General features: G+C 40.6%; 1 protein-coding gene across 1 annotated transcript; it reads right to left on the bottom strand.

The window, feature by feature from the left end:
* Nucleotides 1-5,450: 5,450 nt before the first annotated feature.
* Nucleotides 5,451-14,752, bottom strand: LOC138945370 (mediator of RNA polymerase II transcription subunit 11-like). The gene is made up of 3 exons (XM_070316797.1): nt 14,631-14,752; nt 8,568-8,708; nt 5,451-6,150 (listed from the first exon to the last, which is right to left on the bottom strand). Exons 1-3 carry the CDS (start codon nt 14,704-14,706, stop codon nt 5,972-5,974), a joined length of 396 nt encoding a protein of 131 aa, XP_070172898.1. The 5' UTR covers nt 14,707-14,752; the 3' UTR covers nt 5,451-5,971.
* Between the last annotated feature and the right edge of the window lie 17 nt (nt 14,753-14,769).

Raw genomic sequence — 14,769 nt, 5'->3', positions numbered from 1 at the left:
GAGAAAAGTCCAACGTTAAGGTGGTGTCTATGGACGGCCGGCCGGCCGGCCGGACAGACTAACACTGACCGATTACATAGAGTCACTTTTTCTCAAGTGACTCAAAAACAGGAGTTTTTGTGCGAAAGTTTGATCGAATCCGAATCACTCAACCAGTCAACCTGCGCAGGCGATCGATTAATGCGCGGTTGTATAGTTCCGTGCAAATCATTCCATTCTGTTAACACTTCTTGTCAGTTTCCCTGTTTTAGACTAAAATCAAGTACACAGATATGCTGTTATTCTGCTGTGGCGGTAAAGGAAGATATTGTGTGTTCTGTTTATGTTTTAGTATCGCATAGGATAATGTTCTTTCGTCAAATGGGACTAGCAGACGAACTTTTGCACCCGTGTTCCAACGTTAATTACTGATCACTTTTCTGGTTCAGTTTTCTGGGGAAAATAGTGTATGAAACCGCTTTATGTTGTTTAAATTGATGAGATGTGTGCATTTGGTTGCGTGTGATCTGTTTATAAAATGAAATATTGTTGAAAACTGACCGTCGGATTGCAGTCAGTGTTGTCGAAGAAACTGCGTTAAAAGAAGGGGAACTACTCTTGTCGGCTAGAGTATGGGGAGTTACTTGCCTTGGGAATTTGCTTGTGATGAACGGTTTGTGCACGGCAGATCTAGATTTAGAAAACAACCTAACTCAAGGATTTTATATGGAGATTCATGTGTTCAGGCCTGTAGTTGTTAATTTAAATGCGGTATGTTTGTATTGTTTGCTCCAGAGATGTATATTTCGTACGTATAGAGCGTTCGGAACTTTTCAGTCGCAAAAGTAGTACCAAAACAGAACAGCTTCTCAACCCATTGCACTATCGAGGATTCAGGCTGTTGCTGGCTCGTTATTTGTTTGGTTGCTGGGTCATTATCGAAAAATAACTAGCTCTACAAGTTTACAGAGGTAAAGAAGCAGAGGGGGGAATAAGTGTTGAATATTATGCACCCGGTAAGGAATACAGTACCTTTTAAGACATCCAAAAATCTGAGAAAACATTAAGGTCTTAAAAAGGTGGGAGTCTTAAAATGGGGGTAATTTTACAGAGGTTATGAACAGAAAATCTGAGAAAACAAGGTCTTAAAAAGGAGGGAGTCTTAAAATGGGGGTAATTTTACAGAGGTTATGAACAGAAAATCTGAGAAAACAAGGTCTTAAAAAGGAGGGAGTCTTAAAATGGGGGTAATTTTACAGAGGTTTATATATGAACAGAAAATCTGAGAAAACAGGGTCTTAAAAAGGAGGGAGTCATAAAATGGGGTAAATTTACAGAGGTAATGAACAGAAAATCTGAGAAAACAGGGTCTTAAAAAGGAGGGAGTCATAAAATGGGGGTAAATTTACAGAGGTTATGAACAGAAAATCTGAGAAAACAAGGTCTTAAAAAGGAGGGAGTCTTAAAATGGGGGTAATTTTACAGAGGTTATGAACAGAAAATCTGAGAAAACAGGGTCTTAAAAAGGAGGGCTCAGTCTTAAATTGGTTGGTCTTAAAAGGGCCGGTTCCACTGTAGTTTTCTTTAGGGTTTGACTTTTCCTTTGGAAACCAAGACTGTTAACAAAAAACTTGACCAACCCATGCGGAACAAATTCTTTTGCAAGCACGATAGAAATTAATGTGTAATATTCAATTAGTTTCATTATTTTCGTTTACTTTATTATTCCATTGCTGTGAAATTTGGGTCACTTCGTAAAAAGTAGTAAATTTTAAGGGGCTTATTGTCCGTCAGGTCTTAATTGCCTATATTGGACATGAATTGGTTTATACGATTCGAGTTTTTACGCCCTCACGGCTTTTGATGTATGCATGTTTAGGTGGTATCAGCCATCTGCACTTATGGTAGAATGACCAAGATCTTTAACGTGCCATTGTGGTGACACGGGGGTGGGAGATGGATACCGTCTCTGGGTCTGCACATAAAGTTGACCCGTGTCCGTCCCGGCCCGGATTCGAACCAGCGACCTTTCAATCACAAGTCCAGTGCTTACCACCTGAGCTACCAGTGGATTAATAAGCTAGTGGCAACAGAGTCGCGCTACCCAGGTGTGTGCATTTTTTGGTGTAATCAGCCACCTGGCAGAATGGACTAGGTCTTTTATGTGACACTGCTGTCCCAGCCTATATTCGGGACCGTGACCCTGAGGATCACAAGTTCTGAGCTGAGTGCTCTACCAACTGATCGAGCTACCCAGTTGCAAACATGAATGCATGTACAAAGGCGTTCTTTCAAAACAGTTCATTGTGCATCGAATGTATGCTTGTGTCATTAAAGTTGAATGTATATTATAATATGATGAATTCAGTGGCCTTGTTTGCTATGGTTGTGCACGTTGTTGTTTGGCATTTCGATCAAATGTGTGCAAGTACATTTAGTGTTTACAAAAGCTTGTGCAATGTCTTTGATTGTGCTTTCAATGTCTGTGGTCAGTGATTATACATTGTAATTTTAGTACAGTGGAACCCCCCTGTTAAGACTTCCAATTTAGGACTCCCTCCCTTTTAAGTCCATCTTTTCTCAAACTTTCTGTTCCCCCATTGTAAGACTCCCTCCTTTTTAAGTCCAGGATTTCTCAGATTTTTGGAGGTCTTTAACGTGGGGTTCCACTGTAATGTATTTATTTGAAATGCGATGAAAATTGTATACAGTCTGTAGCACTGTTTTTGTAGGTTTCAGCAACTCTTTTGACTGATCCTGCGCATCTGTTAGACCTTTGTGGTTGCTAATTGTATTACGACTGGAGCCATATAAATTGTAAAGTTGTATTACAGATTTATGTCCTAATTTTTTTAAGAGAAAATGCACTCGGTGCTACTTAAAATGATATGGCGGAATTAGCCTCTGGAATTTTTGTTAGCTTTGAGATTGACACAGCATATGATAGTATTTCTACAACGTGTGTACTTTGAAGTTTTAAAACTAAAAGAAGGTAGAAGTAAAGTTTACTTGTAAGCCAGTATGGTAGTGTAAAAGTGCTCTAGCTGTTACAGAAGCACTGTACGTGTTCAGGCCTAAAAATATTAGTTGGCAGATGCGAAAGTATTATTCAAGTTGTATGTGAAAAGGGGGTGCCACTGTAACCATGCAGGGCTCCCAATGAAGGAGTGCAAAATACAGTGGAACCCCTCTTTTAATTAGACTTCCACAAATCTGAGAAAATCAGGTCTTTAAAAGGAGGGAGTCTTAAAATGGGGGTCATTTTGCAGAGGTTATGAACAAAAAGTCTTAGAAAACAAGGTCTTAAAAAGGAGGGAGTATTAAAATGAGGGGTCTTAAAAGGGGGGTTCCACTGTATCTGTAAAATTCAACTGGGGTCTGACTTGCAGAAATTTGCATTGAGGACGGTTGAGTATAATATTATGTTGCAAATAATGACCACCACATTCATTGTTTTCGGATTTTGTATTTCTCATAAATCTGCAAATTTGCAGAAGTCGGAACCTTGTAAATCTGACATTACAGATTTGTGTGCCATGGAATCAAAGCTGAAACGTTTACATTGTCTGTTTTAGTATGCCTTTTCATCACATGGTAAAATACAGAAAAAGAAGTACACGTATGTGCCATTTTACTGTTCGATTTCCATGCGTTAAGATCAGTACAGCACAGAATTCTTGTATATAATGATCAAAACCAATGTTTTCTGTGCAGGTCACATAACACAATATTGTATCAGTGGTGAAATGCATACAATGTATTTGTAATCTCTTTTTTTCTGTGTGAGAATTCTTGATTTAAAACATTTTTATAACCCTGCAGCATTACATTGTGGGACTTTTTTTCCGATTATTCTTTTAATTTTTTATTTACAAGTTGTTGCTTAGTTTTGATGATAGTGCTTTTTTGGGTCAAGATATTGAAGACAAAAGGACAACAGAAGGTGTTCTTTCGTCGAGGTTGTATTTTTACTGGAGGGACCGCACAGTGTACGTTGAAAGTCGTTTTGTAGAGTTAGACCTGACAGTGTGTTAAATCCCAAGTTTACTCAGCTCATGCTCCTTTTTGTGGAGAGTATGGCTTTGACTGTTCTGTTAATGTTTTCATATTTTTCCTCAGTTGTGCTGCACTTTTAGTTTTGTGTGTGAAACGAACGAAAAGAAAGCTAGTAATACCTCAAGAAAGCAGTGTTCCCTAACTCTTTTTACTTTTTTGTAGTTATGTCATTCCAATTTTCACTGTGTATTGCATTTGTGTAAATTATAAATTTACCACTAAATGTGTTGTTTGTCCATGAAAACCTGAAATGAAAGTGTGTGTGAGTGAGTGAGTGAGTGAGTGAGTGAGTGAATGAGTGAGAGAGAGAGAGAGAGAGAGAGAGAGAGAGAGAGAGAGAGAGAAAAAGAGAGAGAGAGAGAGAGAAAACAAAGTCTTCCAAAATGGAATGAAGCAATGTAGAACATTCAACAAAATTGACCACATAGTCCAGAACATGATGTGAAAAGGATCTAATGTCTCACAGTAGTTTAACTTATGTATACACACACACACACAGCTACTTCATAACACAGGCATGGTACTGAAGGAATGTCAATTTCAGCTGAAATAAAGCCGGGGGTCCAGGGGGCCGCTCCTGAGCTGATGACTTTTTACTAATTCAAATGTGTTTAGTGCCCTCTCCTTGAAGCTGAGAGGGATATAAGTGAAAGATAACAAGGCTTGAGTAAGAAAAAATAATAATCTCAAGTCAATCAGCAGATTTTTCTTTTTTTTTCTTTTTTTTCTTCGGATTTTTGTTTATTTCCGCCGATCGGCGGAAGAGTACCATGCCTGTAACAGTCAAATAAAACAGAATAAAGTCAAATCAGTTTTGAATTTTCCACTTTCTCTGCTTATTCAAATATAGCAGACACTCATGTTGAAGCACACACATACTGACAGCATTTATTGAGCAGGCATGGGAATTGAAAAAAGTAAAAAAGGCTGAACATTTGTAAGTAATAGCAAAGTGGACAGCGCAAAGCGCCTAGCCCTGCTAGGGGTGTTCGGGGGCATGCCCCCCCCCCCCCCCCCCCCGGATTTTTTTTTTTCCAAAGAACCCAAATGGTGCAATTTGGTGTCATATGACCTCCAAGTTTGCCATTAAATTCAGTTTTTATAACCATTTTTGCCTCCCCCTTTTATTTTTTCGGCGGACACTTTTGCTTTTACGGCGGAACAACAACAAAAATACGGCGGAAATTTGCCTTTCGGCGGACAATTCCCATGCCTGATTGAGGCATGAAAACCATTACTTACACAGAGAGGCACATAATTATGTAGCCTAATACACACACATTATGAACCTTGATCATCTCCCTCTCTCTCTTACACATACTGATAAATACACACCCGTCCTGTCTGACTCTCTCTCTCTCCCCCCCCCCCCCATGGCCATCACTCTCTCTCTCCCCCCCCCCCCCCCCCCCCCCACCTCTCTCTCAGTGCTTCCCATTCACTGACACCGCTCACAGAAAATCACACATTCATGCCAACACACACACATAATGTAACTCGATCTCCCTCTCTCACTTACACATACTAAAAAATACACACCCTGTCTGACTCCCCCCCCCCCTCTCAGTCTCACACATGCTCTCTCTCTCATGAACATTCAGGCACATAATCTCTCTCTCTCTCAAACACACAGGCACCAAATCAATCAATCAATCAATCAATCAATCTCTCTCTCTCTCTCTCTCTCTCTCTCTCTCTCTCTCTCTCTCTCTCTCTCTCTCTCTCTCTCTCTCTCTCTCTCTCTCTCTCTCTCTCACTCACTCACTCACTCACTCACTCACTCACTCACTCACTCACTCACTCACTCACTCACTCACTCACTCACTCACTCACTCACTCACTCACTCACTCACTCACTCACTCACTCACTCACTCACTCACTCACTCACTCACTCACACTCACTCACACACACAGAGTCAATGTCTCCTATTCACTTCATCGTGACTGTTCGGGCAGCGAGTAGGTCCGAGTCATGCCCGCCTGCTGTTTGAGTCGTAAATGTTCCTGCTTCAATTTCTCCAGCTCCGACAGACGACTCTTAACGTGCTCACTGCGATGCATGGCCATCTGTAGCTCTTTGGTGGCCGAGTAACATGACCCTTCGTGAGGCTGGGCTGCACAGAAATCAGTGAAAGACATTCAAAAACTGTGTATGTGGATATAATAATAACAATAAGGGTATTTATAGGGTGCAAATCCTTAAAATAGGTCTAAGCGCCTTACAATCAATCTTAAATATAATAATCTTAATAACAGCAACAATGCACATAAGCGCCTTACAATCAATCTTAAATATATTAATCTTTATAACAGCAATCCTTTGCGGATTATGACTTTATTCAGTTATTCTTAAATGTTTCTTTTGGTTCGTATACACATTGATAGTACATCACTCTCAAACATATAAACACACGTCATTTATCTGCACACACATAATCCAAAACCACACACATCCATAACCGCACCCATACATACATATATATATAAATCTGATTATGACTTTATTCAGTTATTCCCCGGAAATACAGAAATGCTGCAGAAAAAAAAAGTTTTTTCCCGTGAATCACGTCATCATCCGCCGAAGCATCGTTTTTCCCCGCAGCAAAACAGTTTTTCTGCAGCATAATGTTTACATGTTTTTCCGCGGCATTATTGCGATTAACTTTATCTTCAGAATAATCTGTGACAATTTTTCTGCAGAAAAACAAACGCTCACATTCTCCAATATTATAATGAGCAAGTACAAAATGCTGAGGAAAAAATGTAAGAAGTTGTTTTGCAGTAAAACAACAGCATCGTTTTACTACAGCATTCTTTTTTATATTTAGTCAAGTTTTGACTAAATAATTTAACGTAGAGGGGGGAATCGAGACGAGGGTCGTGGTGTATGTGTGTGTGTGTGTGTGTGTGTGTGTGTGTGTGTGTGTCTGTGTGTGTGTGTAGAGCGATTCAGACTAAACTACTGGACCGATCTTTATGAAATTTGACATGAGAGTTCCTGGGTATGAAATCCCCATACGTTTTTTTCATTTTTTTGATAAATGTCTTTGATGACGTCATATCCGGCTTTTCGTGAAAGTTGAGGCGGCACTGTCACGCCCTCATTTTTCAACCAAATTGGTTGAAATTTTGGTCAAGTAATCTTCGACGAAGCCCGGGGTTCGGTATTGCATTTCAGCTTGGTGGCTTAAAAATTAATTAATGACTTTGGTCATTAAAAATCTGAAAATTGTAAAAAAAAATAAAAATTTATAAAACGATCCAAATTTACGTTTATCTTATTCTCCATCATTTGCTGATTCCAAAAACATATAAATATGTTATATTCGGATTAAAAACAAGCTCTGAAAATTAAATATATAAAAATTATTATCAAAATTAAATTGTCCAAATCAATTTAAAAACACTTTCATCTTATTCCTTGTCGGTTCCTGATTCCAAAAACATATAGATATGATATGTTTGGATTAAAAACACGCTCAGAAAGTTAAAACAAAGAGAGGTACAGAAAAGCGTGCTATCCTTCTTAGCGCAACTGCTACCCCGCTCTTCTTGTCAATTTCACTGCCTTTGCCATGAGCGGTGGACTGACGATGCTACGAGTATACGGTCTTGCTGAAAAATGGCAGCTACTTGACTAAATATTGTATTTTCGCCTTACGCGACTTGTTTGAATTTTACTGCAGTAAATTGTTTTGCTGCGGAAAAAAGCAGTGCTCTGGCGGATGATGACATTAGTCAGTTTTTCCCCAGAAAAACGTTTTTTCTGCAGCATTTCTGTTTTTCCGGGGAATAACTGAATAAAGTCATAATCCGCTAAGGATAGATATGTATGTATATATATGGGTGCGGCTATAGATTTTTGTTTGTTTGCTTAACGCCCAGCCGACCACGAAGGGCCATATCAGCGCGGTGGTTATAGATGTGTGTGGTTTTGGATTATGTGTGTGCAGATGAATGACATGTGTTTATAATTGTTTGAGAGTGAGGTAATATCTGTGTATACGAACCTAAAGAATCATTTCAGTCCACAGAAAAACACTAATTGGACAAAATTTATCTGACAAAATGTCCAGCCGCTTGCAGGGAAGACACAAGGGAGGCAAAATATATCTGTGAATGTAACATTTAGTCAATAATTAAACGTTTCAACAAAACACCTTTCTTGTTTTTTTATTCTGAATTTTGATATGTTGGCAGTCGACTTGTTTTTGGATTTCAAAACCCCTTCTGCAGCTGTAGGTGTAATGTGTACATGCAACCTCGTTAATTTGAAACTTGCGTTATTGCAATGTGAATGTGATCACAAGGCAGTCTCTAGGTTAGTAGGTTGAAGTCTTATAATTGCTAAAGTAAATAGGCGATAGAAGTTAAATTTGGTAAATGTATGCAAAGGTTAACCTCTGAAGTTAGGTGTGCTGAAGTATCCATGTAGCAGATACAATATGCACAGAAATATGCGAAAATTTGCGCACCATGCATTCTATTATTTTTTAACAAAAATATCTGCTCAGCTACCAGGTATTCTTACCTGTAGTGACCTGCATCAGGTAGTTGATTTGCTGCGTGAGTGCATTCTCCACCTCTTGTAGTGTCTTGATGAAGGACGATGTGTGGCTCTCTGCATGCTTCAACGCTGGTTTGTCTTTTGACAGCTCCTGAAGGGCTTGGCCTGGTTAAAACCAAAAAATAACAAATTTCAATATATTTTATTTTTAAATAATCATAAAATAAAAAATTAAAATAGCAGAGCTGGATAAGTTATCATCACCATAATAACTTACATCTTAAAATACTAAGTTCATCGGAGTCGCGTGGCGTATTAAGGATCTTTCAGATCGTTGTCGCGCTGCCTCCAGTGAACTTTAGCTACTTTAATGTACAAGATTTGATGACATCATATGAAACTTGAAAGGGGGCTTGCTGTATCAGTGTATGTATTCGGTATTCTGATTTTCAAATACTGTACTCACGTCTGAATGAAGATGAAACAAATAACAGCGACGCTTTCACCCTAGTTTTTTTTTATTCAGGCACATAACCAAATTTTATCAGAAAAAAAGAAGAGGACAGACGATAGAACAAACAGAAAAACTACAGATGTAATTGTGACAGGGTGACCAGTCACCAATTATAGAGTAAATTTTTTGTCATTGTCCAGTCCAGTGTTTGTAGTTCATGTTGCCAATCAGTTTGTGTTTTGTGTCTTGTGTACGTTTTGCCGGTCGCTTTATGTTTGTGTAATGCCATTATCTGTTCTAAGTTAAATTTTGAGATGCACATGTCAATAAGTCACCGGTAGATCCTAAGCGCGCTTAGCCGTCTGTGTCCATGTTCTGACTAGTCTTTGATCCTTTGAACTTAAGCCGCTCTCCTAGGAAGAGACAGGTAGCTGCTGGCCAGCAGGTGGTCAGTTGCGTAACTTTTATGGCCTAAGGGGGGGGGGGGGGGGGGGGGGGGGGGAGAAGGATGGAGAGACAGGCACCAGGAGCCTGCAGGCGTTGTTATGTAATATGGCGGCCTGTCTGTTTCTGTATTCCTGGGCTAGCGGCATGTACAGGGCCGTAGCAGCCCTACTGGCCACTCCGGCCATGGCCGGACCAGTTTTTTGTTAAAAAAAAAAAAAAATCGTCTTCATAAGCTTCAGCGCTGTGTTAGGAGGAAGGAGGGGTCGTGACTTAGATCGCACAATGACAGCGTTAAGCGAGAAATTGTCACTAATTGACATTCACAAGTGAAGACTATAGATCTAAATCTAAAGTAAAACTAAAAGGCAAACTGCGTATGCACCGACTGAGACGCATTACTGATCCACTGAGCCATCGCGTTTTGCACTGAAGAGACATCTGAGTTATCTACCTTAGTTCACGTTTTTCGTTTCCCGGGAAAAGTACCTTTTTATTTTTTTTATGGCCGGACCACTTTTAGGAGCTGTGCTACGGCACTGTGTAGCAGTGGTTTTCAAGTAGGTGTTAATTCCTTTGAATTTGATTGGTAGATGATAGACGATGCCAGCTGGGCTCGAATGTTGTAGTCTTTACCCACCCCCCACCCCCCCCCTCTTGTCTTTAGTTTAACCAATGAAACACGGAACCTGCTTAGAGTGTCATGGTAACGGGTGGTTACTAAGATGTTGATTGGATGTTTGTGACTGATCTAGCTAAAGTTTGATTATGTATACATGTACATGCTAGGGTGTAAAAGTCAGACAGAGCAAGGCAGATTTACGGTCCCAAGTTCGTGGAAGATCATGCAAAATACCAACATTTTCAGACGAACCGGCCGAATCATGCAATAGACTATAGTGCATAGCGTTCTTGTTAAGATCGCCATGCTATAGTGTCATTACTGATACGCAGTGGCTACACTTACGCCGCCCGTAACTTTTCCCTTCTTTGCTTTGATTACGCCACAAAGCATTTCCCCGCCAGGGCCGCGCTCTACTTCCGGTTTGGGCGGCCATTTTAAAGCGTGGGTCGAGTGAGGACAGACGTGTTCAACAGTTCATTAGTAGTGGTTGTGCGTTTCTACCTGTATGCAGGCCGGTTTACTTTAGTCATGGATAGCGGACTTCACAGCGAAGCAGTTTTGACAGTAGGAAGTACGTTCGAGTCCTTCGACAGGTTGCAAAAAGTTATCTCGGACTTTGAAACGAACGCGTTCGTCCAGCTCTACGTTTGGTCGTCGCAAACCCTGCAGGTGCAGCGCAAACGAGCCCCCAGAAAGACTTTCAACGAAGCATTGCAGTTTGGCGAGTTTGACTATGCGGCGTATGCCTGCATCAATGGAGGACGAAACCATCTGATGCAAACAAACAACCACTACATTTTCCCTCCAATTAACCTGTGTGCATAGTACACATACGGGAACAATAACCCATAGTACATTCAGTACAGTACATCCTAGTACACACCATGGAGGAAATTCCACCACAAATCATCACAAATGATTCCTTGTTTGGAGAAACAAAATAACGGGATGGGTTGAACAAACAACTACTTCACTCCCCACATTCACCTGTACCATTAGTACAGATAAAAATACGGAATAAAGCCGCTAAAGGAACAGTGAAATCTATAATCACTCATGAGCCTCATATATAAGCCTCAATCACTGAGAGGATATATCTGGAAAATCAACCACCAGTACATGAGACAATGACAAAAGGTGACGTTTTCATGTCAGTATGTCCCAAATGACATCACCAGTACATTTTTCATTCTATCTAATCTGTTTTCGTTCTATTTTTTCTAATAACATGCGTTAACAATTGATTGCCAACTGGAATGGAAGAGCACAAAAAGTGTAACTTGATATGTAGTTTCTCTAGAGGGAAAAACATCTTCCACTTTCATGTCAGTGTGTCCCATGCAACATACATTTGCCAAACAGCTATGTGTAAGTAGATTATTTGTTAGTGGTATAGAAAATACTGATCAACAATCAAAGTCAGTTTTCACATTCATTTTCTACCTATTTCTTATTTGTTTATTCTTTTGGCAATGGTGAAATGTCAGCAATCGTGTGTCATTCGGGACAGTAGACATGACACCTGACCTTTTGTCACTGTCTCACATACAAGTATGTCCTAACAAGGGACATGAATAATAGTGAGCGTGTTACGACAGTAAAATGGCGCGGTCCTGCTAATTGCCGTCAACTACCGTCAACTGCCGTTACGGAACTACCGTCAACTACCGTCAACTTTTTGTGTGTCTTGAACTTCTTTTTTTTCCCTAAATGCAGGTGGCTGAGTTCGAAAAAGTGACTTGCGAAGGTAGCGGAATCGCCATTTGGGGCGGTACTACTTGTCTCCAAAAACCTCCGAAAACCTCATCAGAAATAAGAAAATTCGTCATTAGATCGTGTTTTGTTACATAATTGTTTGCAATCATGACATATATACAGGGTGACCCAAAATAAAGAGTACCCAAACAAACTTGAATAACTTTGTCAATTTTAACTTTTTTTCCTTTCTTTTTGAGGTGAGTCAAGCTAATCCACTGCATGGTTGGATGAAATAAAAGCTGTTCTCACAATGAACTATACTAATGATCAACGGACGTTTTGCATAGAGACCTATTTTCGCACAAAATCATACAGAGATGTGCAAGTACAGTTCCAGAGACACTTCGGTCAGCGCGGTTTCTATCTTTGGGGGTTCCTGAAAGACAACGTCTACAGGAACAACCCACAGACAATCACAGAACTCAAGAAAGCCATCACAACAACCATTCGCGGAATCTTGCAACAGGAGTGTGTGCGGGTGATTGATAACTTTGCGCGGCGAGTTCAAGTTTGCCTGCAGCTCCATTTGGAGCATGTTCTGTAGAATGATCATAACTTTCCTGAAAGACAAGCTAGAACGCTAAATTTTTCTGTGCAAATCATGCAGGGGCTACTTGTGTGTGTAAATAAATTTTATAAAGATTGCTTTATTTTTGTTCAATTTATGACGTTTTGTTTGGGTACTCTTTTTTTCGGGTCACCCTGTATATATTTGCAACTTTCACCGTTCATGGCATTATTTTCGTGTTTGTGCGAGGATTTACGAAGGAGCGGAAGCACTAATTAATCATATGACGTCATCAATACTTGTGCTTTCGAGTAACAAGAGTTACCCCCCTTGCATTGAAATTGTTGCATCGATTTCGTCGATAATCCGGCTCTCAACCCAAATATTATATAAGGGTGCATGTAGCATGAATCAGGCTTACTTTTCACCGGCATGTTCAATACTTCACTTTGTCCTAGTCATCCACTTCTCATCCACTTCTACTTCGTGAATCACAAAAATCCCGTGCTTATCGCCCCAAATGGCGATTTCGCTACCTTCGCAAGTTTCGAACTCAGCCACCTGCATTTAGCCTTAGGGGGAAAAAAAGAAGTTCAAGACACACAAAAAGTTGACGGTAGTTCCGTAACGGCAGTTGACGGTAGTTGACAGCAGTTGACAGTAATTAGCAGGACCCAAATGGCGTCATGTCGAAACTAGAGAATGTCCGGGTAGGATCACGCCGCGCCGTAATCAAAGTCTGGCCGAGTGACTCTACGACTCGTGGAAAAGGTGTAACCGAAGCCTGCAGTGAGCGGGTTACGACAGTAAAATGACGTCATGCCGTAACTATAGAATTTCTGAGTCAAATTACGACTTGAAAAAAGGCGTAACAGTAGCCCAGTGATCGCGCTAGGTATTTTTCAAACCGGTATGACGTCATGAGCTGGCTACAAGGCTCTCACGAAAATCGGTAAGCTTGCCAAGGCAACCAGTAAAAGACAAACAATGACTTACAATACATTGAATCAATGTCAGTGATATGCGGACGTTTTTTCTCCCCCCCCCCCCCCCCCCCCTCAAAGCAACTCACGGTCGCACAACTTGACAGTGACACATCACTGAGCAGCCGCTGTGAGAGAGAGAGAGAGAGAGAGAGAGAGAGAGAGAGAGAGAGAGAGAGAGAGAGAGAGAGAGAGAGAGAGAGACTTCCGAAATAAAATAGGAAAGCAAATAGTAATCACGCAACTGGAAGACTTACTCACTAGTTACTTACTGTTACAGTTTCACTTTCGCCTAGTCTTTGTTGTCAAAAAGTTTTCACGCGCAGAGCCAACAGCATTTCTATGACTTAGCGATTTTGAATGGTCTTCGAGAGATGAATGTTGAAAATTTCGACAACCTCTTGTGTAACCATTTTTTGGACGTGTTTTTTTGCAGTCTTCACAAAACATGAGAAAGTTCTCCCCCTCCCCCTCTGTCCGCAACCACAGAAACTCTTTGCACCATTTTTCCTGAAATCGTTTGACAGTGGAAGATGCCGATGTTGGTTTCTTTGCCGCCGCTTGAGACTCGGGCTCTGCAGATGTACTAGGCCGTGAAGTACTTTCACTTTCAGTTCCTTCATTCAAAGGCCTTTTCTCACCTCTTGGGGGTAGAAAAGACAGTAAAGATCGTTGCTTCTTCATCGCAATCGACTCGCCTCACAATAATCAACTGTATGTAGACAAAGATCTAAGCTGGTGTGAGTACGTGATTTCCCGGTATGATGCTATGTCGGCTATAGTTAGACGCCGTCCCTTATAACATAAACTGAAAGATTTTACGATGGACCGGGAACCGAAAGAAATGGCGCGAAAAGTATGATGTCTGATTTTTGACGTCATGTTTGACACCTTGACATCAAGTGTCATCAATGGAGACATAATCGCAACATTGTAGCGCTGTCACAACAAGCCATCCAAATCTCTCTCTCTCTCTCTCTCTCTCTCTCTCTCTCTCTCGCTCTCGCTCTCTCTCTCCCTCGTACTGACAAACGATTTTTGTAATTACTACTTTTTTTTTTACCGGTCAAACCAAATAACAATCGGTACGTCTGACCGACATCCACTTTTTTTTCCGGTATTGGCGAATCTTAACCGGTAAAATACCGGAAATTACCGGTAAACGCGATCCCTGTAGCCCCTACCTTACTGATACTGATTTTACCGAAGAAAAATCGTCTGGTGAAAGGCGATAATCTTGGCTTAAAACAGACCTATAGCACGGCAGTTGACAGAATCAGTGCTGTTTCCCCCTCAATTTCTCGTGCAAACTTACCTGCGCTCTGCATCGCTGCAGCAATATTTCCTTCAATTTTCTCCAAAGGTTGTAGTTGCTTGCCTGAAGACGCCATTTTGATTAGCGTACCGTACAATCCTGCTCTTATAACACGAAAGATTCAGTACACTTAAGGGGA

This window comes from Littorina saxatilis, linkage group LG13, assembly GCF_037325665.1.
Source record: "Littorina saxatilis isolate snail1 linkage group LG13, US_GU_Lsax_2.0, whole genome shotgun sequence".
NCBI classification, from domain to species: Eukaryota; Metazoa; Mollusca; class Gastropoda; order Littorinimorpha; family Littorinidae; genus Littorina; species Littorina saxatilis.
The sequence above is the reverse complement of the archived record's forward strand: the minus strand, read 5'-3'. Positions and strand labels throughout refer to the sequence as shown.